We start from the raw sequence: 26,983 nt of genomic DNA on the forward strand, positions 1-26,983 counted from the left end.
ATGTATAACTCCATTGCCATCCTTTGTTCTGGGAAAGCATCAGCATGAACCCAGCTACAGGACCATTTTCCTCCTGCCTAACCCCACGCAGAGGCTCCATCTGGCCTGCTCTCGGTCCGAAACGTCTCTTCTGTTGTCTGCGTATCTCCGCTCTCATCACTCTTCTCCCCCCTGGACACCTGTGGTCACATGGATGTTGGGCATCCACGTGTGTAGATGTGTGTCCCTCTCCCCACGGCCTTGTGCCCCGAGCTGATCCCTCATCCCGCTCTGATTGGCTCTCCAGGCTTTGTCCTTCTGCTCCTTTTTGTCTCCATGAATGAGAGTTCATGCCCAATGCCCACCCCAGTTTGCTTCTTCTCTGGTGGGTGCACTCTCCCCTCTGGGTGCTGGGTCTGCAGCCAGGTCTCCTACCCGGTGGTTCCCCGCTCCCTGCAGGGCACAACCACCTCCTCGGCGTGTGGGTGAGTGGCTCTCTCGCTCTGGTGCTGCCTTGGACCCCCTCCCTGTAGTTATCCCTCCTTTCACATCCCTCTGCTTCTGGCTGTGATGTGCACAATGAAAGTTATCTCCCATCTGGCTTCTACAGGTGTTCCTCTGACCTCCCCCCTTGGGAACCCATGAGGGGGAGGGAGGGTTCATGGGCCACACGTGGTGCAATCTCCCAAACGTAACAGCTTCCTCCCAATTGTGCCCAATTGCAATTGAACAGGAAGCCTTCGCCGTCAAGGTCTCTGCTGGCCAGTGTCATCCCAGACGTGCCACAGAACCAGCCTGGGAAAGAGAGGGCAGAAGCCCCTGCCAGCCCAGCCGTAAGTCCCTGCCACGGTCACCAGGCCATCAAGCGGGGTGAGTGAACCGAGCCCCTGTGTCTAGGCTGGTCTCAGTAAGAGGGGCCAGTTCAGCCGGTGGCTTTTCCCTGGGTGTGGCTGCAGTTCTAGGTGGCCCAGCCCTGGAGGGGCCCTGTGGGCCCTGGTCCATGTCACCTGCCCTGGGATCGTCCACTCCAGGCCCCTTTACTAAGATCAGCGAGGGGCAGAACTGTGCGGACTCGTGGAGGTGTCTGTAAGAAACCAGGCCTCAGCTTCCAGGTCGATGTCTCCCAACAGCCACAGACACTTGCTGAGCCCCTGACATGGGGGCTGGGAAGCCCGGCAGAGGCAGGAGGATACTGGGGGGCAGGCAAGCCCCCTGGCTGGCGGGTGCAGAGCTGGGCGAGCCGGGCTGGGGAAGAGGGCAGTGGGGCCTCGCCAGCTTCTTCCTCTTTCTGCCTGAATCAGCCCCATCCTCTGTTCACGCCTGCACCGCTGCCTGGGCTGGTCTGCCCCAGTCTGTGCCCATGTGTCTGAGAGTGCGTATGTGTATTGTGAACGTGTACGTAGCGTGGTCTCTCTGTGGTGTGTCCACTGCTTCTCTTGGTTTCTCAGCGGTTCACAAGCTCAGGCCTGAAGACGTGAAAGCACTGGTGACAGTTGAGTTTTAGGCGGACAGGCATTGGGTGTGTGACCTAAACCTCCCACACCCTGGCTACTGGAGGCCTGTCCCACCGTCTCCTGGGGTGGGGGTGGGGGCATTTGGAGCCCGGTTTCATTGAGCCCCGACCGCACACTGCTGTGCCCTCCTCCAGCCCACCTGCCCCTGGCACCCAAGCCCTGTCCTCTCACCCTGACCGGTGAGTGTGTATGTTTGTCGTGTGGGGTCCCCACTGCTGGCCCCTGCTGGTCTCCCTGCACCTGCTTGCTGGTGGGAGGCCATGCCCAGCGCTCCCCTCCTTTGAGAGCACCTGGAACCACAGGCTGGAGGAGGGGGGACAGCATGATGGGAGGGGCAGGGGACCGTGAGTCCTCCCCTGGCCAAGGGCGTAGGGTCTGTGTGCAGTGAGGTGGCCAGGTGCTGGGGAATCGCAGAGGAGAGCTGCCGAGACGCTTCGGGAGTCCATCCGTGACCCAGCAGCTCCGTGATGCAGGGGCCCTCACCCCACAAGGGCTGCACTTGGCCACTGCTTGTCTGGGGCCTGTGCCAGGGCTGCCCCGCAGCCTCAGGGAGTCCAGCAGGAGGTCCTAGCATGGCAGAGGCTGAGCCCATCCGGAGCAGGCCACAGGGCCTTACTCTGTGGATGCCTGACCTTGGGGGTGGGGGGAGGAGGGGTGACTGAGGGCTGGCCGCGCCCAGGCCATGTGGGGACTCACTGCAACTCAGCATGTGCCAGTGAGCAAATAGATGAGACAAGCATTGGCAGAGGGGAGTCAGGGTCACCCGAGTGCTCCCCACAGGGAGAAAATCAAGGCATTTCCTGAGGAGCCGGCTGGGCAGCCAGATGCCGCTCCAGTAGCCTCAAGTGTCTGTGCTGAAACCCGAGTGGGTGCCCTGCCCAGCAGTGGTCAGCTTGCCTGTGCACAGCAGGCCTGCACCAAGACACGTTTATTACCTGGAGATTTCGTCGTGAGGAAGAGACTGTCCAGTGGTTTGCAGCGGTTCTGCTGAGGAGGCACGCGCTGTCCAGGGGTTGGGAGGGGCAGGTCTGCATCCTGTCCCACCCTGGAAGAGTGTGACATGAGCGGGCGCTTGGCCACCCATCTGTGAAGTGGGAGGGCTGCGCGCGGTCAGCCCATAGTTCACCTCCTCCAACTGACTCTATAGCCAAACGTAGAATTCAAAACTCACTGCCGGGCGATGGAGGTGTGGGGACATGTGGGCAAAGGGGACCTGTGTCCAGAGGGTTCCTGCAGGGGCAGCTCAGTCCCAGGCTGAGTTCTGAGGGCTTGGGGTCGGTGCTTGCCCTTGGGCAGGGCAGCAGTGAGCCCTTGGCGACCTCACGTGGCTGAGGCCCCACCAGCTCTGTGGAACACGTCTGGGGGGCTTACCTTTGTGCACACCTGTCACTTTGTGAGTGTCCCCAGTGCTGCCTGGGGTGACGTCATGGGGTGGCTCGCTACATTTCACAGATGAGAACACTGCCTGCAAGGGGTTAATACCACTTATGTTCACCCAGTGGGTAAGGGGCCTGCCCATGCTGAAAACCCCCAGTTCTGAGGCTCTCAGTCTCTTGGTGGTGACGTCCGGGTGACACCCACCAGGCAGGGCAGGTCAGGGTGCTAGCTGTCGTCACTGTTTTCCTCTACACAAACTAGAACTGGAACAATACTGTTCAGTTTGTCATCATCAAACCTCACACCCTGCCTGTGACCAGGGGTGGGGCCCCAATCGAGGGCATGTGCCAAGCACGCTCTGCGGAAGACAGGCGGACAGTGGGTGGGGCAGGTGCCCGAGCCTCAGAAGACAGGCAGACAGTGGGTGGGGCAGGTGCCCGAGCCGCAGACGGCCCTGTGATCTTCAGACCCCACTTGTCCCAGACAACTCGGGCACCTCCTCTCTACGTGTGGGCTTCCTACCAAGTGGGCTATCTGGAGTCTGCATTTGGCTACAGCCACTGCACTGGGAGGTGGGGGCCTGAAGTGAGAGGGGTGCTGCTCAGTGCTCCTGGGGGCAGGAAAGAGCTCTCCAGTCCCTTTTCTCTCAGTCAGGGGATACTACAGGCAGAGTGGGAGCCCTTGACTGGGCTGGTGATTTCCAGCTGCTTCCACCATCGGTGTGGATGTCTTGGTGATGTGGTGTCACAGGCCACGCGAATCTTGGCAGTCACAGTCGATGCCCGGAGCTGCCCAGCCTGTGACCTGGGCAGGCCTTTGTGCTTTGGCCCTGGGCTCCCACCTCTGAAGCTGAGGGTGTCCAGGCCACTCACCCTCCCAGCAGTCAAGTAGCAGGGCCCCAGGTAGTCAGGGAGCAGGCAGAGCCCAGCTTCCGGGGTCATCTGGGCTCTGTGGGAGGTGTGCTGCCACCCCCCACAGCTGTGATGGGGTGAGGAAGGGATGCAGCTGTGCCCTCGCAGCCTCTAGAACCTGCACAGCAGGAAGCCACCATGGCCCACTCACCTCCGCTCTCTCTGAGGTTGTGAAACACACCCCCAGCAAGTTTCCCCGACCCTGGGTTCTGCGAAGTCAGGGTTCTCCAGAAAACAGAACCAATATGTGTGTTGTGAGTGTGTGTTTGTGCATGTGCTTGCATGCATGTATGCAAGTGTGTGTGTGAATGTGAGTGTGTGTGTGTGCACGTGTGTGTATGGGGCATGCATGTGTGAGTGTGACTGTGTGTGTGTGCTCATGTGTGGGCGAGAGTGTATGTGTGCATGAGTGTGAGTGTGTGCGTGCATGAGTGTGTACAGGGACAGAGTTAGTTTGCAGAATTGGCTCATGTGATTGTGGGACCCGGCAAACCCAAACTCTGCAGGGCAGGCCTGAGACCCAGGGATGTGTCTGAGCTGCAGCTGGAACTGGAAAGCCTGTGGAAGCAGCATTCCCTCCTCCAGGGACCTCAGACGCTGCAGGCCTTCAACTGACCGGGTGAGGCCCTCCCACACTGTGCAGGGCAGTCTGCTTCAGTCCGAGTTCAGTGGTTCAGTGTTACTCTCATGTGAGAAACACTTTCTCAGCAGCATCTACACCAGAGTGTGGGCAAATACATGGGTCCTGTGGCCCAGCCAAGTTGGTACATGGAGTTCGCCATGATCGCATCCTTGCTGCTCTGTAACGAGACAGGCAGCTGAGGCTCAGAGGGTTGACATGGCCTGTGCACAGTCACTCAGCTGCTGGGTGTGGGTTTGAGAGTGTCATCCCTGGGATCAGGCTGATGTGGGCTCCAGTCCCGGCATCTGTCCTGGCCATGTGGCTTGGGGAAGGGACTGACCCTCTCCAAGCCATCCTGTGGAGTGGGGAGCAGGCACACTGCCCCCCTCACCCCCCAGCCCCCCGTGGATGTGAGTGAATTGAGGCCATGAGTGTAGTGTGTAGCCAGGCCAGCAGGGCGGGTGCTGTGGGCAATGCCCAGTCGTGTTACTGTGGGACCCACAGTCCTGAATGGCTGTCCAGGCAGGGACCAGGACCCACTGGTGGAAGCTCCCTGTGAAGACTGGCCATGTCTGCCGTGACCCCCATTCCTCCATGTAGGGCCTCCCAAAGCTAATGACCCCCACCCAGGAGGTATCACAGAGTGAGTCCCAGCCTCTTCCCCTTTGGCAGGAGCCGTGGGGTTGGGATGGGGGTCGGGCCTCTTGGATGCTCAGATCCGGCCAGTCTGAGATGCAGAGACCTGTGTGCCCACGTGGTATGGTTGAGCTGTACTGGAAGCTTCTGGGGAGAGGGTCACCTGAGGGTGCTGCAGCCTGGGCTACAGCTAGAAATGGTCTGGGGGCTTCCTGGTGGCTGAGGACCCAAGGCAGGGGCTGCAGCCAGCCGCAGGGACAGCGAGCCCTCACCAAGCTAGGCCCCTGCCTGGGAGGGACATGCCGGAGCAGCGGGCCATTGAGTGCACCCCAGCTGGGGCCACGTTCTCTGCCAGTGCTCCAGGAGCTGGGGGCACTCACAGTCAGCTCCTGGGAACAGCGCTTCCCCCCAATTAATTTTAAATAATAAGGATGTGGCCATGTGGGCTTTCGCGCGTGAGGGAAATTCAATGGGAGTGTGGGGGGAAGGGTGCTGCGAGGTCTCGGCAGAGGTCAGAATCCCAGTGCCCAGAGAAGAGATGGGCAGACACCTGCTCAGTGTATGGATGAGTGAGAGAGAGAGTGCGTGAGCCACCTATGAGCAGGCGTCCCAGCAGGGAGGTCCCTGCCAGCTGGCAGCTGTGTCAGCTCTTCCCACCACCATGGAGTAACCGGCCTCACAAATGCTGGCAGAAGGGACAGAAAACTGACAGCGTTTGGAATCTGGATAGCAAACTTCAGGGCAATTCATCAACCACCATGAAATTCAGATTTTTTTAGGTGGATGAACTAAAAAAAAACAAAAACAAAAAAACAAACAAACCATTCCATATGTTTATTGTAGAACGATTGGAAAATGCAAACAGAAACAATGAAGAAAATGAGCAAAACGTACAGTGGCACCACCAAGACAGAAACCTGGATGGTTCGGCACATTTACCTTTTTCCTGGTCTCTCATAGTCACTTTTTTACCGTGGAAACCAAGCTGTTTGCACGTCTCGTTGCTGTGCGGCTTCCCTGGGGTGGGCACCAGAAGTGTTCACAACATTTTCCGTTCTATAGCTAGATGAGAAATGCAGTCACTTTGTTGTTACGCCTGAACACGTGCCAGGGAGACTTTGGCCAGTTTGTTAGCCGGTTGTGTGTCCTCCTTTGTGAATTGTCTGTTCCAGCCACAGCCTTTACTTGGGGCCGCTTGCCTTTTGTTAATCCATGTCTCAGATCTCCTTGGAGATGAGGATTACCACTCACTCGCCTTTGACATTAGATAGTAGTAATTAAATATTTTCATCAATTCAATTTTTTATGTACCAATTTGTTCTTTCAGAGTCATCTATCTTCTTTACCTTTTTTCCCTCAGGTTTCCTTACTCTGAGATATACATTCGTCTATTTCTTTTATCGTTTTGTTTCCTAAAACTGAATGTACCTGGTCGTGGTGGGAAGGGTGCCATGCTGGTGTGCCCCTGATAGTCACCAGGCACCAAGGTGCGTGGTTGCCGGGAGAGCACCCTTCCCAGGACGGCGCGTTTCTGCTCAGGCCGCTGTCCAACCCACTCTCTTCCCTCACTGGGCCCCTGGCTGTGTGGTGGACCTGAAGCTCCTTAGCACGTTCACAGCCCTGAAAGTAACACGCGCCTCCCCGCTTGACTCTTCCTTTCAAAGCTCCGTGGCGATTGTCACACATTTTCTCTTCCAGGAAACAGGTTTCGATGCAATTATCAATGTTTGCTTTTTTGTTTGTTTTTTCGTTTACCACCTTCTGCCCTTCCCTGTGTGTTTCCTGCCTCTGCTACCAAAGCTTTGCTGCTCTTTCTCTCATTCCTGGATCCTCTGTGCCTGGGCATGTGCCAACTTCCCTTTTCACCCACAACTGAAGCATTTAAGGATCGGCCTCATGTCCCCTTAAATGCCATCGCACTGCACACAGGATGTTTGCATCACCTTTTCTAAAGTATGTAAATGTAAGTTTGATTTCCTTTTTAACTTAAGAGATATTCAGCAGTGTTTTAAAATTTTTGATTAATGTGTGTGGTGGGAGGTCTGCTTTTATTCCATTTGGTCAGAAACTGTGGCCCTTCAAATTTCCACTCTCGGTCTTCACTGACAGTGAATTAACAGCTGCGACTGTGTCTGCAGGAGCCTGGACAATGTCTCGTGGTGCTGGAGGGTCAGCGAACTGTAGGCTGTGTCCTCTCGGGCCCCTTGCCCTGTGTGTCCCCTGGCTCAGTCTGGACCCCCGAAATCTGAGGTGGTGGGAGCCCCCCTGGAGCCGCGTTCTGTCCAGTTCTCTTTGGTGTTGATATAGAAAAGATAAAAAAGATCCTGTCACATTTTGGTTTAAAAAGGCTAAGGTCTCTTTTAGACCCATTGTAGACATTGGCTTTTTTCCTCCATGAGACAGCATGAATCGTCCAGTCCCGGGGTGAGGAGGGACCCCTGCGTTCTCTTTCTTTTCACTTTCCCACAGGCTGCCACTATGCTTGCTGCTCTCTGTTACTTGGTTTGGCACCTCTTGTAAGTAAGGTGGGTTTATTCTCTGACCCCACGACGGCAGTCAAGGGCAGGCTTCCATGTGAAGTGCTGACGCTCAGTGAGGCCAGGGACTCGAGTGGCCTCGTCGGAGACTTTGCACTTTGGCCAAAGCTGCGTCTCTGGCAAGAAACCCGATCTGACACCAGCTTCTTGTCCTGACTGAGATGCTCTGCTTCCCTCTGCTTCTTGCTCAAGTTGTGTTTGTTTTCTAATGTTTCCTCTTTTTCTTATCTTTTACCAAATATGGATATTTTTTCATGTGAGGGTGTGTGATTTGGAAGGAATAGTCTCTGTTTTTCTTCACTGCTCTTTTCCGCATCTCAGAACCTGACTTAGCGCTTTGTCCCTTGTGAGATGGGGCCCTCCTTAGCTGCGTTCACTGGGTGACTGGCTGTGGATAGGATGGAGCCTGGTGCAGGGCCTCAGGAAGCTGGCTGGTGCAGGGCACTTGGTGACGCCACTTCCTGAGTTGCCTTCCGTTGACCCATCTCTCTCCTGGTGGGGAGGAGTGAGGTCCTCACAGGCCGCTGGGTCTGGGGTTTCTCAAGCCGCCTGACTTGGGGTTTTGTACCTTGAGTCTTGGTGAGGGGCTCATCCTATATCTGGGGAGATTGGAGCCTGGCTGGGGCGGTGGACGCCCAGGCATCAGATGGCAGGGGAAAGGGGCATCGGGACATCAGAGGACTGCCTGTGCAGGAGCTCCCCAGGCCTGGGTTTAGGTGGCTGAGCTCGGACCGTGCCCTTCCTCCCTCCTGGCCCTGCCCTCTCTCCTTGGCTCAGCCCTGGGTCTCCCGCTTGCCCACTCGCTCTCACACCAGCTGTCCTTGCTGAGTCCAGGGCCTGCAGGTGCCAGGTGCTAAGACCCCTGTACACACAACTACCATCCAAGCCAGTCCTCCTAGAGCAGGGTGCAGGCCTGTAACCCCCATCACGCAGAGGAAACCCACACAGAGTGAGCCCTGAGGCAGGCCTGCTCCCCCTGCTGGACCATTGGCGCGGTTGGGACATGTGGGGACGGGGCTCCCTGCCCTCTACTTGGAGCAGCCTCAGCCCCAGAAGTGGGGTGCTAGCCTGAGGCCGACTGGGCCTTGCGCCCTGGAGCAGTGCAGGTCAGCTGAGGGTTCAGTAGGCACACTTGGGGCACAAGTCCAGCTGTCAAACTTAGGGGGAGCCAGAGGGAGAGCCGAGGCCAGCCAGCCTTGGCCTGAACCGTGTGGCCCACAATGGGGCGACATGGGGGCTTTCACAAATGGGGGGCCTGGAGTGAACTGAAATTGCCTCCCTGGCTGGTCGCTACTATGACCCAGAAGCCAGAGCAGGCAGGAGTTCTGCTTTTGACCCAAATGGGAGGTTTTGATATTTCTGGGACCTGAGTATAATATTGTGGGGAACAGGGAGCAGGGTCACCTCCAAAGAGATAGGAACTTGGGGCTGGGCAGGAGAGCAGAGGGGAGGGCAGGACCCACCAGCGGGGCACACCCAGAGCCCCTTTCAGGGAACATGCATACCCAGAACCCCACAGGCCATGGCAGGGACCACCTGGTCCTCAGCACGGGCAGGCCCCAGGAGGACCCCACGTTGGGCCCTCTGCCAGCCTAGGTAGACCGACCCCAATTAGGGCTCCACGGTCCCCCTGCTGGCCCACTGGCGTGGGACAGTATTTTGGGGGACACGGCACCCCAGGAGCCTCAGAGGCCCGCCCTGGGGAGAGTGGCTGGCATTCACATCACATTTAGGATAAACTGTGTTGATCTTTGTTTCCTGCCCGCTGCCTCCTGCCTAAGAGTTTCCTTTGTGTCACATCAAAGCCACAGCCAGCTATAGAGTTCTCAGCCTTGGCCCCCGCCCCCCCAGGAAGCCAGCATGCGTGTGCACGTGTATATGATGGCATGCACATGGTGTGATTGTATGTGTGTGTTTGTGCGTGTGTGTCACAGGAGGGCCGGTGGGCTCAGGTGTATGGCAGCCCAGCTGCCCCACTTGGGCCCCTTTCCTGCCGGCATGCAGCCCCCTTGCAGGGCACTCAGGGAGACTGACCTCTACTGGCCTCACGAGCTTACACCCCAGCAGCAGGCACAGGCCTCCCAGTGCTGCTCCAGGCTGGCGTGGAGGGGCCCCTCTGGCACTTCGCCACAGAGTCTGGGGTCCTGAGTTGTCACCGAGACCTCTCCCTCCACAGGACATGCTGCGTCAGCACTCGCTGCTGCTCACCCTGGCGGGTCTGCTCTCCCTCGGGTCTGGTGAGTTCTGCAGAACATTCCAGTCTGGGAAGGATCGGCCCCTCCCTGGCACCTGGCAGACACATGACCCTGGGTTTGTCCCGTCGTCCTTGGGTCCTCCTGCTGACCTTCCCTGTCCAGCCACCCCCTCCGTGCAGGCTTCGTCATCCAGCCACCCCACCCCTCATTGCAGCCCCGTGTGCTGGCTGGCTCTCCGTGTGGGAGTCCCGCTCACTGAGCCCGTCTCTCTCATCCCCAGTCCTCTCCCAGGAGTGTACCAAGTACAAGGTCAACACCTGCCAGGACTGCATCCAATCGGGGCCTGGCTGTGCCTGGTGCCAGCAGCTGGTAAGAGCCTCACGCCTGTCCGGCCAGGCCCGCCCTCCCACCTCCTGGGATGGACCGCTTTTCTCTGCCTCTGAAACTGCGGGCACCCAGGACCATCACCAGGCTCCTTTCACAGTGTGGTGGGAGCAGCCCAGCCACACTGAGGACAGACAGACAGGCCCTGTCCCAGGGCAGCCTGGAGTCTGACTGAGTGACACTGTGCTAGGTCCGGCCAGCGCTGTAGTGCTGTGCCCTGGGCCCCTGATGCAGGAGGCAGGGACATGTCCCGGGGAGTTGACAGGTGGTGCAGCCCTCAGAGTACGGACAGGAAGTGCAGAAGTTCCCTACGGGGACCCTCAGTCCCTCTTGTCTTATGTTTTAGGGTGAGGCCCCTGGGAAGGAAAGCAAAGGCCCAGCACAACCCGGGCACAGGGTAACTCCGTGTCCCTGAGTCACAGCTCCTGTCCCAGGGCACCCTCCTCCAGGAGAGGCACCCTCCCTGAGGACCCCAAGTTCTTGGCCACATCCCCCTTCTCCTGGGGGGCCCTGAGGTTCTGAACACACACAGTTTTTTTAAACGTTTTTGCCCCCTCTTCTTCTGCTTCCCCCAACCCCCCCACTCCGGTTCAAGCCAGTTGTTTCTCAGTCTAATTGTGTAGGACACAGCTCCCTGGCCCATTCTGGTATTATGAGCCTTGCGCTCCCCCCCACCGACCCGCTCACAGCAGCTCATGGCAGCCCTGGCAGCACACAGCCGCTCCGGCTGCTCACCACAGCCCAGCTCCAGGGAGAGCTGTTGTTCACAATCTTAGCTGTAGAGGGTGCAGCTCACTGGCCCATGTGGGAATCGAACCTGCGACCTTGGCGTTAGGAGCACAGCGCTCCAACTACCTGAGCCACCGGGCCGGCCCCAATTTTTTTTTTAAATACATTTTATTGGGGAATATTGGGGAACAGTGTGTTTCTCCAGGGCCCATCAGCTCCAAGTTATTGTCCTTCAGTCTGGTTGTGGAGGGCACAGATCAGCTCCAAGTCCAGTTGCTGTTTTCAATCTTTAGTTGCAGGGGCTCAGCCCACCATCCTATGTGGGAATTGAACCGGCAACCTTGTTGTTGAGAGCTTGCGCTCTAACCAACTGAGCCATCCCTCTGCCCCACTGGCAGCTCAGTGGCAGCTCATAGTCTTCAGTCTGGTTGTGAAGGGTGCAGCTCACTGGCCCATGTGGGAATCGAACCGGCAACCTCGGTGTTAGGAGCACGGAGCTCCAACCACCTGAGCCACCGGGCTGGCCCCTCATTGACTCTTTCTTATGGCCTCTGATGTCAGGAGAGTTTTCCTTCCCCTAACCTCTCTTTCTCTCTCTTTCTCCCATCCTCCCTCTCTACCTCTCTTCCTCTCTTTCTATCTCTTATACCGTGTTTCTGCGAAAATAAGACCGGGTCTTATATTAATTTTTGCTCCAAAAGACGCATTAGGGAGTATTTTCAGAGGTTGTCTTATTTTTTCATGTACAACAATCTACATTTATTCAAGTACAGTCATGTCATCTTCTTCTGAAACATTGTCATAACGTACTAAATGTGTCCGTCTGGCTGACGATCTTAACTGGGGCTTATTTTCGGGGAAACCCAGTACATAAAAACCCATAGATTTTTATTGTATTCGGTAGCTTATAACTTATCACTGCCATTTTGTCGTTTTCATGCTCAAATTGTTCCAAAGAGGACCACAGGGCTCTCCTCTAGGCTGGCTCTGTGACCTTGGTGTCCCCAGCCTCCTTTGCAAGCCCTTTCTTACTCTGCAGTATTAGATGCTGCATGCTTGTCCCCACTGTGGCCCAGCCGCAGAATCAGGCCATTCTCTGAGGCTTCCTGTTCCCTTTGATGAGAAGCCACAATCATTTCACTGTCTCAATCCTATGACGCACAGAGGACAGGCCTCTCAGAGTGGCCAGCCCACACCGCTGCCCCGGGCAACCCAAGGGAGAAGTTGGTGTGGTCGGTGTTCCTCCTTCTGAGGGGGTGGTCACTGGGTGGGCTGGACACGTCCCTCTCAGCTCTCAGGGTGGAGCCCCCACCCCCGTTGTAAGCTTAGCACAGTCATTTGAAATGCTGTAGGGCCAACTGTTCGTGTGATTACATCTTGGGGTTTTTCCTTCTCCATTCCTATTCATTTTATTTCTCAAGTGTCTAAGGCATTCACGGGGTTCCAATAGAGAGACAGTGCAGTGGCAGTTCAGGAAGCACAGCCCCTCCCCTGCCCCTGCACCATGTCCCTGAGCCCCTGCACCTAGCCAGCCTTTGGCTGTCTGGTGACTCCCCTGAGTCTCCATTGAGAAAGAAAGCACAGATATGAATATGCTTTCAGCAGCTATTCGTGTTAGCATGCCCTGCCCTGGGTGCAGCCTGCTCTGGCCCAGCGCCAGGACCCACCCACTGTGGTCCCTTCTCTTTCCTGCCATGTTAGAACCCAGGGAGCCTTTATGGGGGCAAAATGGTCATGAGGAAAGCACCCCGGTCCCAGGACCCCCTGCTCCCCTCGGGCCCTGTTCCCTCTGGACTGTGAGAGGTTTTGCCCAGAGCCCTGGCCTGTGTTCCGGGTACCCTGAGGTACCTCCATGCTGCCACGCAGGCTGGGAGGGGACACCCGTGTGCCCTTAGGAGAGAACCACTCCCTCCCACAAAGGCTCTACTGATGGAGAGGGTAGGACCACTGGCCGGACGCTCAGTGAGGCTGCTCCTGGCTCTGGGCTATGGAGGGTTTGCCCAACGGTCAGCCTGGGCTTGACATGTTGGTTCTCAAGTGCTCTCTGCTGCTGGAGGCCGCGGGAGAACTGCCCGCCCCCAGCTCTGCTGTGGTCTGGGAGCCTCATGGAGAGGCCATCTGAGGGCGGGCTGTCTCCCAGGAGTTGCTAGGCCCCACCCTGTCCCCGCACCACAGGGACATCTGCATCCCGGAGCAAATGAGGGGGGTCAGCCCTGTATTTCCTCCTGCCCCCTCCTGACAGCTGCCTCCCACCCACCCCTAGAACTTCACCGGGCCAGGGCAGCCTGACTCCATTCGCTGTGACACACGGGAGCAGCTACTCTCTATGAAATGTGAGGCTGATGAAATCATAGACCCCAGGAGCGTTGTTAGGAGCCAGGACAACCAAAAGGGGAGTCAGAAGCAGCTGTCCCCACAGACAGTGACGCTCTCCCTGAGACCAGGTAAGCTTGGCCCCAGCTGGGGGTCTGCAGTTGGGGACTGAATCTCTTAATCCCATGTTCTCTGTTCTTTGCAAAAGGGAGAAAAATCATCTGGAGAACACCATTCTCCCCCTCTCAGAAGGCCGATAACTCTGGCAGAGTAAAGGCTCTGAGAAGTCCTGTAGCCAACGGCCTGAGTAACTGTTTAAACCAGTGTTGACCAAACCGACTTGCCCCTCACTCACTCCCATGTCTGCGGCAGGTCAGGCAGCTGTGTTCAACGTGACCTTCAGGCGTGCCAAGGGCTACCCCATCGACCTGTACTACCTGATGGACCTGTCCTACTCCATGCTCGACGACCTCATCAACGTCAAGAAGCTGGGGGGCGACCTGCTCAGGGCCCTCAACGAGATCACCGAGTCCGGCCGCATCGGTGAGGCCAACCCACTCAGTCCTGCCCCAAATCCCGCCCGGCCCTGCTGCCCACACCTCCCTGCCCCACGTCCTGAGGGGCAGAGCCTTGGGGGCCCCGCACACAGGGTCCTGGGGCATTCTTGCTGAGGACACGCGCGGGTTCTAGCCCTCCTGACACTGTGCACGCTCCCTCTCCTCTCTGGCCTTCTCTTTTTGTTTGTTCCTTGATATGTTCAAAAGACAACAGTCCTACAGTGCCAGTTATTACAAAATTAAAGACCACCAAATCACACGATTAAAGAGACAATCCCAGCAAACACGCAGGCTCTGAACACCGGGCTGAGGGGCCTCCGTGCTACACAGCAGGGTCTTGTTGACAAAGTGTGTCAGGCTCAGGAGTGTGTAAGGCAGCAGGGCACACCCCACCCTCATCTCTACCTCCTTCCAAGCCGCTCTCTCATACGCGTACACCATCACACACGTGCACGTGCTTGGACACACAGCTGCACACCCCCACGCCCACAGCCTCTTACTTTCTCCCCTGCGCTGTATGGGGGAGGGGGAGGGACCCTGGGGCTGCACCCCGTGGCCCCAGGCCTGGGGCTCCGCCCTCCCGCCACCGGTGCCCTCTCCACACTCACCCCACTCACCCCACGCTGCCGCTCAGGCTTCGGGTCCTTTGTGGACAAGACGGTGCTCCCCTTCGTCAACACACACCCCGAGAAGCTGAGGAACCCGTGCCCCAACAAGGAGAAGGCGTGCCAGGCCCCGTTCGCCTTCAGGCACGTGCTGAGTCTCACCGACAACTCCAACCAGTTCCAGACAGAGGTGGGGAAGCAGCTGATTTCTGGGAACCTGGACGCGCCCGAGGGCGGGCTGGACGCCATGATGCAGGTCGCTGCGTGCTCGGTAAGGCCCCGCCTCGGCTCTCCCAGCCTGAACCCACCAGCACCCAGGGGCATCGTAGGGACCTAACCAGCCCCGGGCCCTGCCGGTCACCCACAGATGTGCTGTCATCTGATGGGGAAGTCAGGCAGATCATCGGAAACCTAAATGCGAGCAAAGGATCTTGCAAAGAGAGACCACTGAGTGGCCGGGTCCTGGCGGTTCCTGGAGCAGAACCATCCCCGAACTCTGGGCCCCTCGGGACACAGGCGTCCTCGCCAGGCTCTGCCAGGTCGCGTGGCCTAGGTGGCCTTGTCCAGCTTGCATGCCCCTCACCCAGCCACCCTGCCCTTTCAGTCCACCCACTGCATGTATTATGGAAATGGTACCACGGCACCAACGACCCGTGTTTGAAACCACGCGGTCCCGGCCTCCGCACCCCGGCTTCCAGCTGCTCTGGGGTCGTTGGCCTGTTGTCCTTGCATCACAGAGACACTCACTGTGACAACATCCGTGTTGCAAATGTGCCTGTCTCTCCTATCCCCCATTTCAGAGCCTTAAGGTTCCTTCCTCTTTCGTGTTGCATTTACATCATGGTAGACATTTCTATGAGTATTTTCTTTCCTTCTTTGCCAACAGTTCCTTAGGACTTCGTCCCAGGTCTGCACTGATTGGGCCTGAGAGGACGAATGTTTTTTAGTATAAACACATACTTCACTTCCACTCAGTGTCCCACACATTTACTTGGGCATTGGGAAGTTGTCGTCCAATCCCCCACCCCCACTCCCCTCGGCGCTGGAATCTGGACCAGACATGGAGACCCTAAGTCGAGAAGCTGGTCCTGGCCTGGGTCTTGTCTGTGGGTCCTCCACCCTGGAAAACCCAGGAGAGGGGGGCAGGCACGACACCTCACCTCCTTTCCTCTGTGATGGCCCCATGGGGAGACTGAGGCAGGTAAGCCCGCCATCTCCTTCTCAGAAGGAAATTGGCTGGCGTAACGTCACGCGGCTGCTGGTATTTGCCACGGACGACGGCTTCCACATCGCGGGCGACGGGAAACTGGGCGCCATCCTGACCCCCAATGACGGCCACTGTCACCTGGAGGACAACATGTATAAAAGAAGCAATGAGTTCGTGAGTGCCTCGTCCCCGGAGTCCTTGGAGGGAGGGGCACAGACAAGGGACTGGGAAGGAAGGTATCTGTGGCTCTGCCCAGGGGGACCGGAGGCCAGGGTCGCTCCAGGCCCTCTGACAGAGCACAGCTGGGAGTGCAGAAGGCCGGGAAGGGGCCCTCCCTCTGAGTGGAGGAGTGTTAATGGCACAGAGAACTCAGACATTCCCTGCCTTGGGGGTGCAGCGTGGACCTGAACGCCCTCACAGGAGTTTGCCTGGCCTACTGTGAAATGATGTTCTGTACCCTGAAATTGTAAACTCTGGGCACTGCCAAGGACTTTAGAGATGGTACAACTCAGGGACCTCTACCTCAAGCCCACAGACTCCTGGGGAGGGTGCTGGTGGGTAGATTTCAGGGGTGCATGACTTGGAGGGGATCAATGTAAAACCTGAGGTTTGGGGGAACCTCTGCCTGAAATTGAGAATGTCCTTCAATTACGAAAATAGGTGCCCATACTGAGGGTGGTGTCTGAGATTCTGCCCCAATCGAGCCAGAGGAATCCCCAGCACCCCGCAATGTGGGCACCTCAAAATCTTGCTTACTCTTGGCTCTACTTCAACTGTCTGGGAGTGATGACTCGCCACTAGGTTTCTTCAGTGCCTAGATCAAAAGCACATCACAATTTTAATGTCCCCCAAACCATGCCTCCATCTAACTGATTTCTCTCACAATCCTACTATTTTATGTATTTGTCAACATTGTTCTGCAGGGCCCACGTCCTGCACGTGGAAGGGCTCAGCCTCTGGGCCCTGGGCAGTGGTTTCTGCTGGGTGGTGGGGACAGGTGGCCTTGACGGCCAGGCCCGGCCTCGGGGTGACTGACCAGGCATCTCCTGTCCAGGACTACCCATCGGTGGGCCAGCTGGCACACAAACTGGCCGAAAACAACATTCAGCCCATCTTTGCTGTTACCAAGAGAATGGTGGGAACGTACGAGGTGCGTGCACCCGTGGCCTGTGGTGACAGACAGGGTGGGGCGCAGCCATTTCAGCTGGGTGATGACAAAGCCCAGTGTCACCACAGGCTGACTCTGCTTCCTTTTGCCGGGCGGGTGTGTGGGCTGAAGGCAACACCGGGTCATGGAATTGGGGGCATGAACCCTGCTGTTGGGGAGCCCGAGGCCTCTTTCTGCCATGTGACATGTATGTGGATGAAAGAGGATCGATCCCCAGTCTGAAATCCTGGAGGAAATCGGGTGTGTTGTACCATTGCACCAGCGAGATGGAGCCCTCTGGGGGGTGGTGAACTGGAGGTTGCTGAGGTTTCCGCGGCCCCAGGGTTCCCGCAGTGATGCTCCGTCTTCTACCCTGACAGAAGCTCACCGACATCATCCCCAAGTCGGCCGTCGGGGAGCTATCAGAAGACTCCAGCAACGTGGTGCAGCTCATTAAGAACGCCTACAACGTGAGTCCCACACTGCGTGGGTGGGGCCCGGGCGCCCAGTGCTGACCCTGCTGGTCAACAGAAGGGTGGTCTGGAGAAGAGAGCCCCTGCCTCCTGTGGGCCATCCTCAGGCCTTCAGGGCTTCCCAAAGGGCAGCTGTGTCCTCTCTTGTTGGTGGCATGGTAGGTGCCACTCCAGACCCTCCCACACTACTCCCTTCTCTGAAACAAAAGTGCCAGGTCCTCTTCCTGGTGGCTTCACAGCTCGCTGGGAGCACCCCATAAATGCTGATGCCACTGAATTAAGTTAGAGCCCTGTTGAGAAGGTTCTGATGGCTTCTTGTACCTTCTTGGAGCCCTAAACCCCCAAACAGGCCACGTGCACCCCAGACATTGCCTGTGGGTGTTCCCATCTTTGCATGGGTGGTGCTGCCATCATTGGCTCATTCCGCAATCTGTGCCCCTCTCTCTGTGTCCATCGCTCTCTGTCTCTGTCTTTCTTTTTCTCTTTATCTCTGTTATTTGTCTCTCAGACGATCTCTCTCTCTTTCCTTTTCTCTGTCTCTCCCTTCTTTCTTCATCTCTCTGACTATCTCTCTCTGTCTCTTTCTCACTCAGTTTTCCAGCTCCTCCCTGTGCCAGTTATTGGGGATTCAGTGGCAAGTGGGATGGTGAAGCCCCTGTTGCCATGAGGTTGTGGTCTGCCTCTATGTCATCCCCTCATTGGCCTGTCTTCAGGGCAAGGCTGTGGCATGGGTAGCCCCACGGCCCCCTGCACAGGGCACAGGACCAGGCACCTACCCGGCTCTCTGTGTGCGTGTGGGCAGAGGGAGGGATTGAGAAACGGGAGGTGTGTAGAAGCCATCACCAGTTGAGGCCTGGGGGCAGCAGGAAAGACCTCCCTGACCAGCAGCCGCTCTTTGTCCACAGAAACTCTCCTCCAGAGTCTTCCTGGAACACAGCACCCTCCCCGCCACCCTGAAAGTCACCTATGACTCCTTCTGCAGTAATGGAGAATCGCAGGTGAACCAGCCCAGAGGGGACTGCGATGGCGTCCAGATCAACGTCCCGGTGAGCTCCATCCCAACAGTCTGGAAGGTTCTTTCCCAGTGACAGGGAGAAGCAAGTGCACCCTGGCAACAGGGCAGGAGCCAAGGTCCACCCATGGTCCAGTTCCCTTCCTTTAAAATCCTCTCTGAGGCCAAACACTACTTGAGTAGGTTTACGTCTTACGTATTAAGGGCAGAAGCAGGTGGTGCCCTCCACAGGCCTGCACAGGGCATCCTACCTACCACCCCAGAAGACTCCCCCAGTGTGGACAGAACGACTGCGGGATGACAGCGCCCCCTGGAAGCAGACGCTGGAACAGCGAGTCCCGGAGAAGAAGGGCGTTCCTTCCACACCCTACACGTCTGGGTTGCGGTTTTCCTGATTTTTTTTTTGCTTTTTTTTTGCTTTTTGAGAGACATTAAAGCATGGGCCAGCAGATGCTTAGAAATAAACACTGAGTTGTTTTCCTAATATTTTAAATGTATCGTGACCATAGCAATTACATTTTCCCTTTCTCAGGCTGTGAACTAACATTCAGTAAGATACTTGCTTTGATTACATTTTTAAATATGACATCGAAATTCCTTCAAACACGTTACTGAATGTTGTCTGTGAACTTATAGACAACTATCTCCCCCTCATGCTGGGTGATCCACGAGGGAACTTATTCAACCTTGTGGTTGGCCAACTGCTTCTTATACATACATTCTTCCTGATGTTTCTGCCCTGTGTTAATGTACCAGGTGGAAATTAATTTAAATTGACTTGGCGTGCGCCTTGCTCTTGACAAGCTGGCCCAACCCTCCTTGGGGCTTAGTGGGGGCATCCCCGTCAGGTGTGTGTGTGGCTGGTGGGGCCTCTGTCCCACTGGGTCCTCCTGGGCGTGATCTTGACCCTTTATTCAGGGTCAGAACACGACTCTGCATCCAGAACCTAGGGCCTCCTGTGGGATTCGGGCACCTTAGCATGCCGGATTTAGGGACAAAATATACGTCCTTTAGAAAGTCACTTTAAGATCTTTTTTTTCTTTAAAGATTTTATTGGGGAAGGGGAACAGGACTTTATTGGGGAACAGTGTGTACTTCCAGGACTTTTTCCAAGTCAAGTTGTTGTCCTTTCAATGTTAGTTGTGGAGGGCGCAGTTCAGCTCCAGGCCCAGTTGCTGTTGTTAGTTGCAGGGGGCGTAGCCCACCACCATTCCTTGCGGGATTCGAGGAATCGAACCAGCAACCTTGTGGTTGAGAGCCCACTGGCCCATGTGGGAATCGAATCGGCAGCCTTCAGCCTTAGAAGCACAGAGCTCCAACCACCTGAGCCACCGGGCCAGCTCTTAAGATCCTTTTTTAATGCCTGTATGATGGGCAGTATTCGAAGACCAGGCCAGAGATGGCAGGTGCGGGAAGCACCATGGGCCTGCTGCCACCATGTTCCATGTCTCATTCTGACTTCCTCATCTCAAGTCCCAAGTTCCGGAGAAACTCGGAGTGTTCTGTGTTCTTCCCCTCCCCCCACCTCCATCCACTCCTTCCATCAACCCCTGAGAGGCTTGCGCCCTCCATGCCTGGGAGCTGGGGTGTTAACCTTGGTTTCCTGGCCTTGGCTGAGCCCTGCCATTCCCTTCCCAGATCACCTTCCAGGTGAAGGTCACAGCCACGGAGTGCATCCAGGAGCAGTCATTTGTCATCCGGGCGCTGGGCTTCACGGACACAGTGACTGTGCGTGTCCTTCCGCAGTGTGAATGCCGGTGCCAGGATGTGAGCCAGGACCGCAGCGTCTGCAGCAACAAAGGCTCCATGGAGTGTGGCATCTGCAGGTGAGGTGGCTGCTCCCCGCCCCCCTGCAGTCACCCCACGCCATGCCCTGACCTGTGTCCCTCCGGCCCAGGTGCGACGCTGGCTACATTGGGAAGAATTGTGAGTGCCAGACGCAGGGCCGCAGCAGCCAGGAACTGGAAGGAAGCTGTCGTAAAGACAACAACTCCATCATCTGCTCGGGGCTGGGGGACTGCATCTGTGGACAGTGTCTGTGCCACACGAGTGACGTGCCCAATAAGAAGATCTTTGGGCAGTTCTGCCAATGCGACAATGTCAACTGCGAGCGCTATGATGGGAAAGTCTGTGGGGGCGACGGTGAGCACCAGCTGGCGGGCAGAGAGGCCGTGAGGACAGATGGGCCTGCAGCAGCAGGTCTGGCCTGGGCCCTGGTGAGCAGAGGCCCAGGTCAGAGGGTCTGGGGGCTGGTGGGGGTGACTCTGCAGTGGCCTTGCTGTCTTCCAGATCGGGGGGAATGCTTCTGTGGCAAGTGCCTCTGCAAACCGGGCTTCGAGGGCTCTGCCTGCCAGTGCGAGCAGTCCACGAAAGGCTGCCGGAACTCGCGGGGATCCGTGTGCAGTGGCCGTGGCCAGTGCCGCTGCAACGTGTGTGAGTGCGACGCAGGCTACCAGCCACCCTTTTGCGAGGAGTGCCAAGGCTGCCCATTGCTCTGTGGCCAGTACATGTGAGTGAGTGCTGCCCTGGCAGGACCCATCCTGGCACTCTCATGAGCCCCCAGTGCAAACCCTCTGCCTGCCCAAGGCCCCGAGAGGGCACAGGGCTTCCTGTGGGCTGCCGTCCTCCAGCTCAGGAGGTCATTGGCTGTCTTGGGCCCCATTTGTCAAGCTTCTATGTCCCACAGTCCCTGCCCACCTCATGCCCAGGAGCACCCCCTCCTACCCTGGCCACACAGGCAGCAGGGCTCAGCCCCAGAGTCCCAGGATCAGCCCCCCCAGGTGCCCAGACACCAGCACACCCTCCCACTCTCACACATCCTGTCTCACACCTTCTCACACGCTCTCTTGCACCATTTCACTCCCTCTTGCACACGCGCTCACGCTGTGGCTCCTCCACAGCTCTTGTGCCGAGTGCCTGAAATTCGACAAGGGCCCCTTCGGGAAGAACTGCAGTGTGGAGTGCCAGAACCTGAAGCTGCTGAGTGAGCCCCACAAGGCAGGTCGGTTCAGCACCCCCAAGCAGACCCGGAAGTGTAAGGAGCGTGACTCGGACGGCTGCTGGGTGACCTACACCTTGTGGCAGCAGGATGGGAGGGACGGATACGACATCCACGTGGATGAGGCCCGAGGTGAGGCCCCACGGGCATGACATGGCAGCCAGGGCTCCGGTGATGGTGAGGCTGCTGTGTAGGCTGGGCCTTTCCCTGCGGGAGGCGGGCACCCAGGACCAGGGCCCTCTCCTACAGTCCTGGCCTCACCTCAGACGGGTGACAGGCAGTGGATGGCTTGTGCTCTGGCTCGAGGGGACGCGACCCCACTAGTGGGAACACATGGCCCAGGTGATCACTGGGGAATGCGGACTGAGGCCTGGAGTCCCGCGTGTCAGAGCTTGGCCAGGGGCAGCTGTGTGGCTGTGGACACTGCGTGTGCTCGAGCTCAGCCCTGAGGAGGGGGCCCGGGGAGCCCAGGCACTGCCTTTTCCCAGCGCTGCTCCCTGTCGGTTTGCTGGGCTCCGGGAACACCCTGGGCCCAGCAGTGTCCAGACATGGACACGCCAACCCTGTCTTCACGGGGTTTATGTGCCAAGGGGGTGGGATGCCCTCTACCAACACGTCAGAACACCAGCACTGAGATGGGGGTGGGGTGGACGCTGCAGTTGGGGACATAGGGTGCAAAGCTGATGGCAGGAGTTGCTCCCGGAGGTCAGAGGACAGAAGGTCTCTGGGAGGAGGACACGTTGCAGTTCAGACCAGAGGAAGAGAATGACCAGACATGGGATTAGGGTGTGCAGTTGGAGGCACGGGGCGCTGAGTCCTGGGGAGAATTCGGGTCTCTTTCCAAACATAGCATGACACCCTTAGCAGGATTTCAGGAAAGCGAGCGACACACCTGAAGTGTGTTTTCAAAACCTGGACAAAGACCCAGGAGGGGCCGGGTGGGCGCATACCTGCGAAGGAGCTGCTCGAGGTCCAGGCACGGAAATGCAGAGGTGGATCGGGTGGGCTGGGCTGGGTCTTGGGCACAGCAAGGACCAGAGTAGGCACTGCCCTTGGATGGAACACAGGGAAGGGATTGGGAGGAACAGGGGACAGGTGCAGGATCCACAGGCCCCAGCAGGTGGGGGGGGGGGCAAGTAGGGACGTTTTGAGGAGGTACATTGAGTGACGACACAGCGTGTGAGACACAGGGACTTAGGGTAAATAGACCCCCATGGAATGACTAACAGCTTTAGACAAGGTGTGCAGGGAGCCCACAAACTCTCAGAGAAGCTTGGGACACAGCACAGGGCTGGGAGGCCCGGCACCTGGTGACCACACCATGCGTGGGCCAGCCGTCCACCAGGACTTGCAGGACTGAGACCTGCTCCCAGCTCCTCTCCCCACAATGGGAGCCCTCCCAGTGGCCTGGAGAGCACAGCCTGTCCACAGCCATGCTCCGTCCACTCTCTGCCCTGTTAGCTGGCAATCTGGGCCGCTTTTTCCCTGCAAACAAGAGTCCTCACAATTTTACTTGGAACTGCAGGACCTGGCCTTATTCCCAGCCCTGCCCCCTCCCTGGCTGGGGGCCGGGCCAGCCGGTTGGCTCACACCTGTGTCTGTGAGCCTGGCAGTGGGGAAGCTTCAACCTGAGCACCGTGCAGTGACCTGGGCTGGGGGCACACGTGGGGCCTGGCAGTCGTGGAGGGCCTGACGCTCAGTGTTGTGGCTTCCTCACCTCAGAGTGTCCAGTGGGCCCCAACGTTGCTGCCATCGTGGGAGGCACCGTGGCGGGAGTCGTGCTGATCGGGGTCTTCCTGCTGGTCATCTGGAAAGCCTTGACCCACATCAGCGACCTCAGGGAGTACAAGCGCTTCGAGAAGGAGAAGCTCAAGTCTCAGTGGAACAATGTGAGTGGCCGTCCCCGGGGAGCCAGGCCGCTGGTCCCTCGGACCCACCCCTGTGTGACCTCCACAGCGGCCCACCTGCCCCCTCCCCCAGAGTGTCCCCTGCTGTGCGCAAGCCCTGTCAACCTGGTTAGAACTGTGGGCTCCTGCCTCCTCCCTCCCTGCTCTCACAAGTCCCGTTGGCTTTTCTCACCAGGATAATCCCCTTTTCAAGAGCGCTACCACGACAGTCATGAACCCTAAGTTTGCTGAGAGTTAGGGGTGCTTCATGAGGACAGAGCTGTCTGAACCAGCCAGATGGAAGCACCCCCAAACCACATCTCCTCCGTCAGGCCAACGCTACCCTGCGCGCGGACTTGGCTTTCAACGCCTGCCAATTTCAGCCATTCACAGAAAATGCAGTTTCTTCTACCCTCAAAATGTCCAGGTGATTCTTTGCACTTGTCAGGAGAAGCAGCCTCCCTTTTTACATGTACGACCTTTGATAGACTTGAAAAAGGGATTGTTCGAGTCTGATGAGGTTAGATACATGTTTTCCTATGTAAAAATGAGGATGGCCGTTTGATTAAAGGTGTTAAGAACGTATTTATATTTGTACTTTTCAGGGTATAAAATCACATCCATTGGTTATACTGGTCTCCAATCATGTGTAGAAAAAGTAATAAACTTCCTTGGAAGCTGAGCTCTGTGTACTACGTCCTCCCTCCCGCTCCCTGCTCTTGTCACACTTGGAGGGTCCCGGTGGCTTGTGGGCACTGCTCCTCACTTTACTTTCTTGTCTCCTTCCTCACCTGTCGGTCGTGCATACAAGACCCCTCTGGGTCCTAGTTCCTGCTCCACATCTAGGCGGCTTTCAGAAGACGTGGGGAGCCCCACCAAGGCGGAGCCCCTGTGGAACCTCATCACTGAGAGCAAGCCTTGAAATGGGCGTCCCTCACCTCCTCTCCAGTGTCTATACCTGCTCTTGGGGGATGGGGCAGTGGGAGGCAGGCCGAGACTTTAAAGTGAGTGACTTCTCACGGACCCCTCACGGGAGGACCTGGAAGTCATGGCTGACCCAGGGCCACTCAGCCAAGTGAACCAGCTGAGTCTTGTGTAATTACTGTAATCACCATACATGGCATTATCCGTGTGTGAGAACCAGGCATGTGAGCGCTGGACAATCTGCATCGCGTCAGCAGGCTCCGTGTGGGTGTGGCCGGTGAGAGCCGTGAGGGTGGGAGTCCTGGGGTCCCTGGGGAAAGGGACAGGGTCCAAGACCCTGACTTCCTCTGCACCCACGCAGTGCCCGCTGTCTCATCTCCATGTTGCACAGATATGAGAGGTGACAGGTGTGGATAGTGGTGTGTATTGTGGATCTCCATTCCCGTACGTGAACATTTCAGGTGACGCTCGCCCTAACTATCCCCCTGGAAACATATAGTTCTCTATTACAATCCCAGCATAACTCTTGATTCAAACACTTCCATTCGTTCAAAAAGTACGAATGGGGCACAGCTATGTGCCAGTCAACAGGAAGAAAAAGTGGGCAAACACGATACATTCCCTGTCCTCACCCACAAGCGTGTGACCACGCAGCCAGTATAAAGTAACAAATGACACGTGCTGGGGAGGGAGGCACATGACATGCGGAAACCAAACTCAGTCCCTCGCCCATGAACTTCAGCTCCTAGGAGCTCCCACTGCTGACCGTCCTGCTGCCGGCCCTCCTCCTTGGGGTCACGAGGGGTGACCACTGTGTGTGTGTCTTGGGGTGGGGGTGGGAGGGCTCCTACCTGCCCAGCTCAGAGCTGCTCTGACATCAACATTGCTAAGCCATATTTAGGCCAGGAGCAGAAAGTGTATCTTAAAAGCCATCTTGTCTTGATCCTGTCTCGCTTTATCTTCTAGGGGCCTGTGAAGAGCAGGCCTGGGCAGTCTGGACAGGGACCTGGGGCCAGGGTGTGGAGCTGGAGGGCTGGGTCATGCCCTGAAACCCATTGTCATTGAAGGGGGAACAGCCTCGTTTACACCTTCCTATAAAATTCCACACCCCTCTTTGCTCAGGGGAGGTTATGGTCTTCTCCCTCTGCTCTCGCCTGACCTCTCACTGCTCAGACAGACACTCCAAATAAATTCTAACAGACCAACCTTGGTCTCCCGCGACTCATTCCTCCAGTGTGCCTAACAATTTGGTGGCCCTTACGGGGAGCTGCCTTCATCTACCCTTCGGCAGACGACTTAGGTAAGTCTTCCCTCTTTCACCCTCTGACTTGGTCAGATTTGCCCTGTGCCGGACCTGAGGAAACCGACAGCGGGACGCCTGCCATCTTCCCTTGTCCTCCGGGTGATTAAGAGGGTCTAGACTTTACCTCCTTTTGCCCCCATTCCCTTCCTTCATTACTCTGGGCTCTGGCTCCTCCTCTTCCCCCAGGGACTCACTCCCTTGGGGGATCCTTTTGGACGCATTAAGAGAGGACTTTACCCTGTTTTAGAGGCTAAACACCTTATTTCCTTTTCAACTGTGGCCTGGCCACAATGTAAGCTTGATAATGGCGAACGTTGGCCGCCTACCGGAACTCTTGACCTTGATATTCTCTGAGGTTTAGACAACCATCTCCAACGGCAGGATAAATGGAGCGAGGCCCCTACCTCCTGGCTTTCTTTGAGCTGCGATGGGACTCGTCCTATTTCCCACCTAAGGGTGAATCATGCCTTTTAGGTTTAGCTTCAACCTCTGCTTCTCCCTCTGCTCTGGACCCCCCTGGTTTTTCCTCTCCTCCCCGACCTCCGCTAGTTCAAAGCCCCCATCTTATCAACCCACTGCCTGTGTGTCACCACCCGATACTTCCTCCACTGCTGCCCCGCCTGCTCCCGACCTCTCTTCCCCTCCTCATATCTGATCTGGGTAACCTTATGCACCCCAGCCACCCAGCTGCCTCTCAGGGAAGTGGCAGGCGCTGAAGGCCCTGTTAGGGTCCATGTCCCTTTCTCGATGACAGACCTGAGTCACATTGAATCTAAGCTGGGCTCCTTTTCTTCTGATCCCTCCCGCTTTACTAAAGAGTTCGAATACCTCAGCCTTAGCTATGACCTTACTTGGTGGGACATCTGTATTATTCTCTCCACATGTACTAAGTCTGATGAAAAGGATCGTATCGTTCGAAAAGCAAGGGAAATAGCAGACTCCAAGCATCGCCAAAATAATAGCACCTATATCCCTGGTGAGACAGCCGATCCTACCCAGGATCCTAACTGGAATTACCAGACTCATCCCCAGCCCAATCCCAACTGCCTAAAGAGAGACCATACGGTTAATTGTTTCCTTCAGGGCGTGAAGGCAGCCATTCAGAAAGCTGTCAATTATGAAAAAGTTAGGGAAATGTACCAGGACCGCCAGGAGAACCCAGGTGTTTTCTCTCCCGCCTTTCAGAGGCCCTATGAACCTACACTAACATTAATCCTGACTCTCCGGATGCCAGATGCATTTCTTCTCCCACTCGGCCCCTGATATTCACAGGAAGCTTCAGAAACTAGAGAAGGGTCCTCACACCCTCACAAGATCTTTTAGAACTGGCCTTTAAGGTCTTCAACAATCAAGACCAGGAGAGCAGACAGGCCCATACCCAGGCTTACAGATGGCAGCCGCAGCAGTTTCCCAGGCCATTAGGCCGGGCTGGCCCCAAAGGAAAGAACCCGGACCCCAATCCTCTGCGCAGCCTAAGCATCCAGGTGCCTGCTTTAAATGTGGCCTCCCAGGACACAGGAGCCGCTCCTGCCCTAATGCACCCTATGCAGCTGTGGCGGCCACTGGAAGTCGGGTTGCCTTCCAGCCCCTCAAGGCTCAGGAACATCCACTTCCAGGTCCCAGCCAAACACCACGCCTGCCACGGCACCAGCAGATGAAACTAACCTTTCCCTC

General features: G+C 56.9%; 1 protein-coding gene across 2 annotated transcripts; it reads left to right on the forward strand.

Moving 5' to 3' along the window:
- The first annotated feature begins 712 nt into the window (after window positions 1–712).
- Window positions 713–23,764, forward strand: ITGB2 (integrin subunit beta 2). 2 transcript variants are annotated; one of them, XM_019715734.3, is made up of 16 exons: window positions 713–849; window positions 9,753–9,813; window positions 10,052–10,140; window positions 13,148–13,328; window positions 13,570–13,740; window positions 14,389–14,630; window positions 15,585–15,740; window positions 16,621–16,716; window positions 17,094–17,183; window positions 18,092–18,232; window positions 19,837–20,024; window positions 20,096–20,340; window positions 20,488–20,707; window positions 21,099–21,328; window positions 22,919–23,085; window positions 23,279–23,764. In XM_019715734.3, exons 2-16 carry the CDS (start codon window positions 9,756–9,758, stop codon window positions 23,339–23,341), a joined length of 2,337 nt encoding a protein of 778 aa, XP_019571293.2. In that variant the 5' UTR covers window positions 713–849; window positions 9,753–9,755; the 3' UTR covers window positions 23,342–23,764. The 2 variants fall into 2 exon arrangements, with proteins under 2 accessions (XP_019571293.2, XP_019571294.2); XM_019715735.3 differs by having other exon boundaries at window positions 718–812.
- Window positions 23,765–26,983: the final 3,219 nt, after the last annotated feature.

Source organism: Rhinolophus sinicus, chromosome 17, assembly GCF_057876585.1.
Source record: "Rhinolophus sinicus isolate RSI-liver-muscle chromosome 17, RSI-T2T, whole genome shotgun sequence".
Classification (NCBI taxonomy): domain Eukaryota; kingdom Metazoa; phylum Chordata; class Mammalia; order Chiroptera; family Rhinolophidae; genus Rhinolophus; species Rhinolophus sinicus.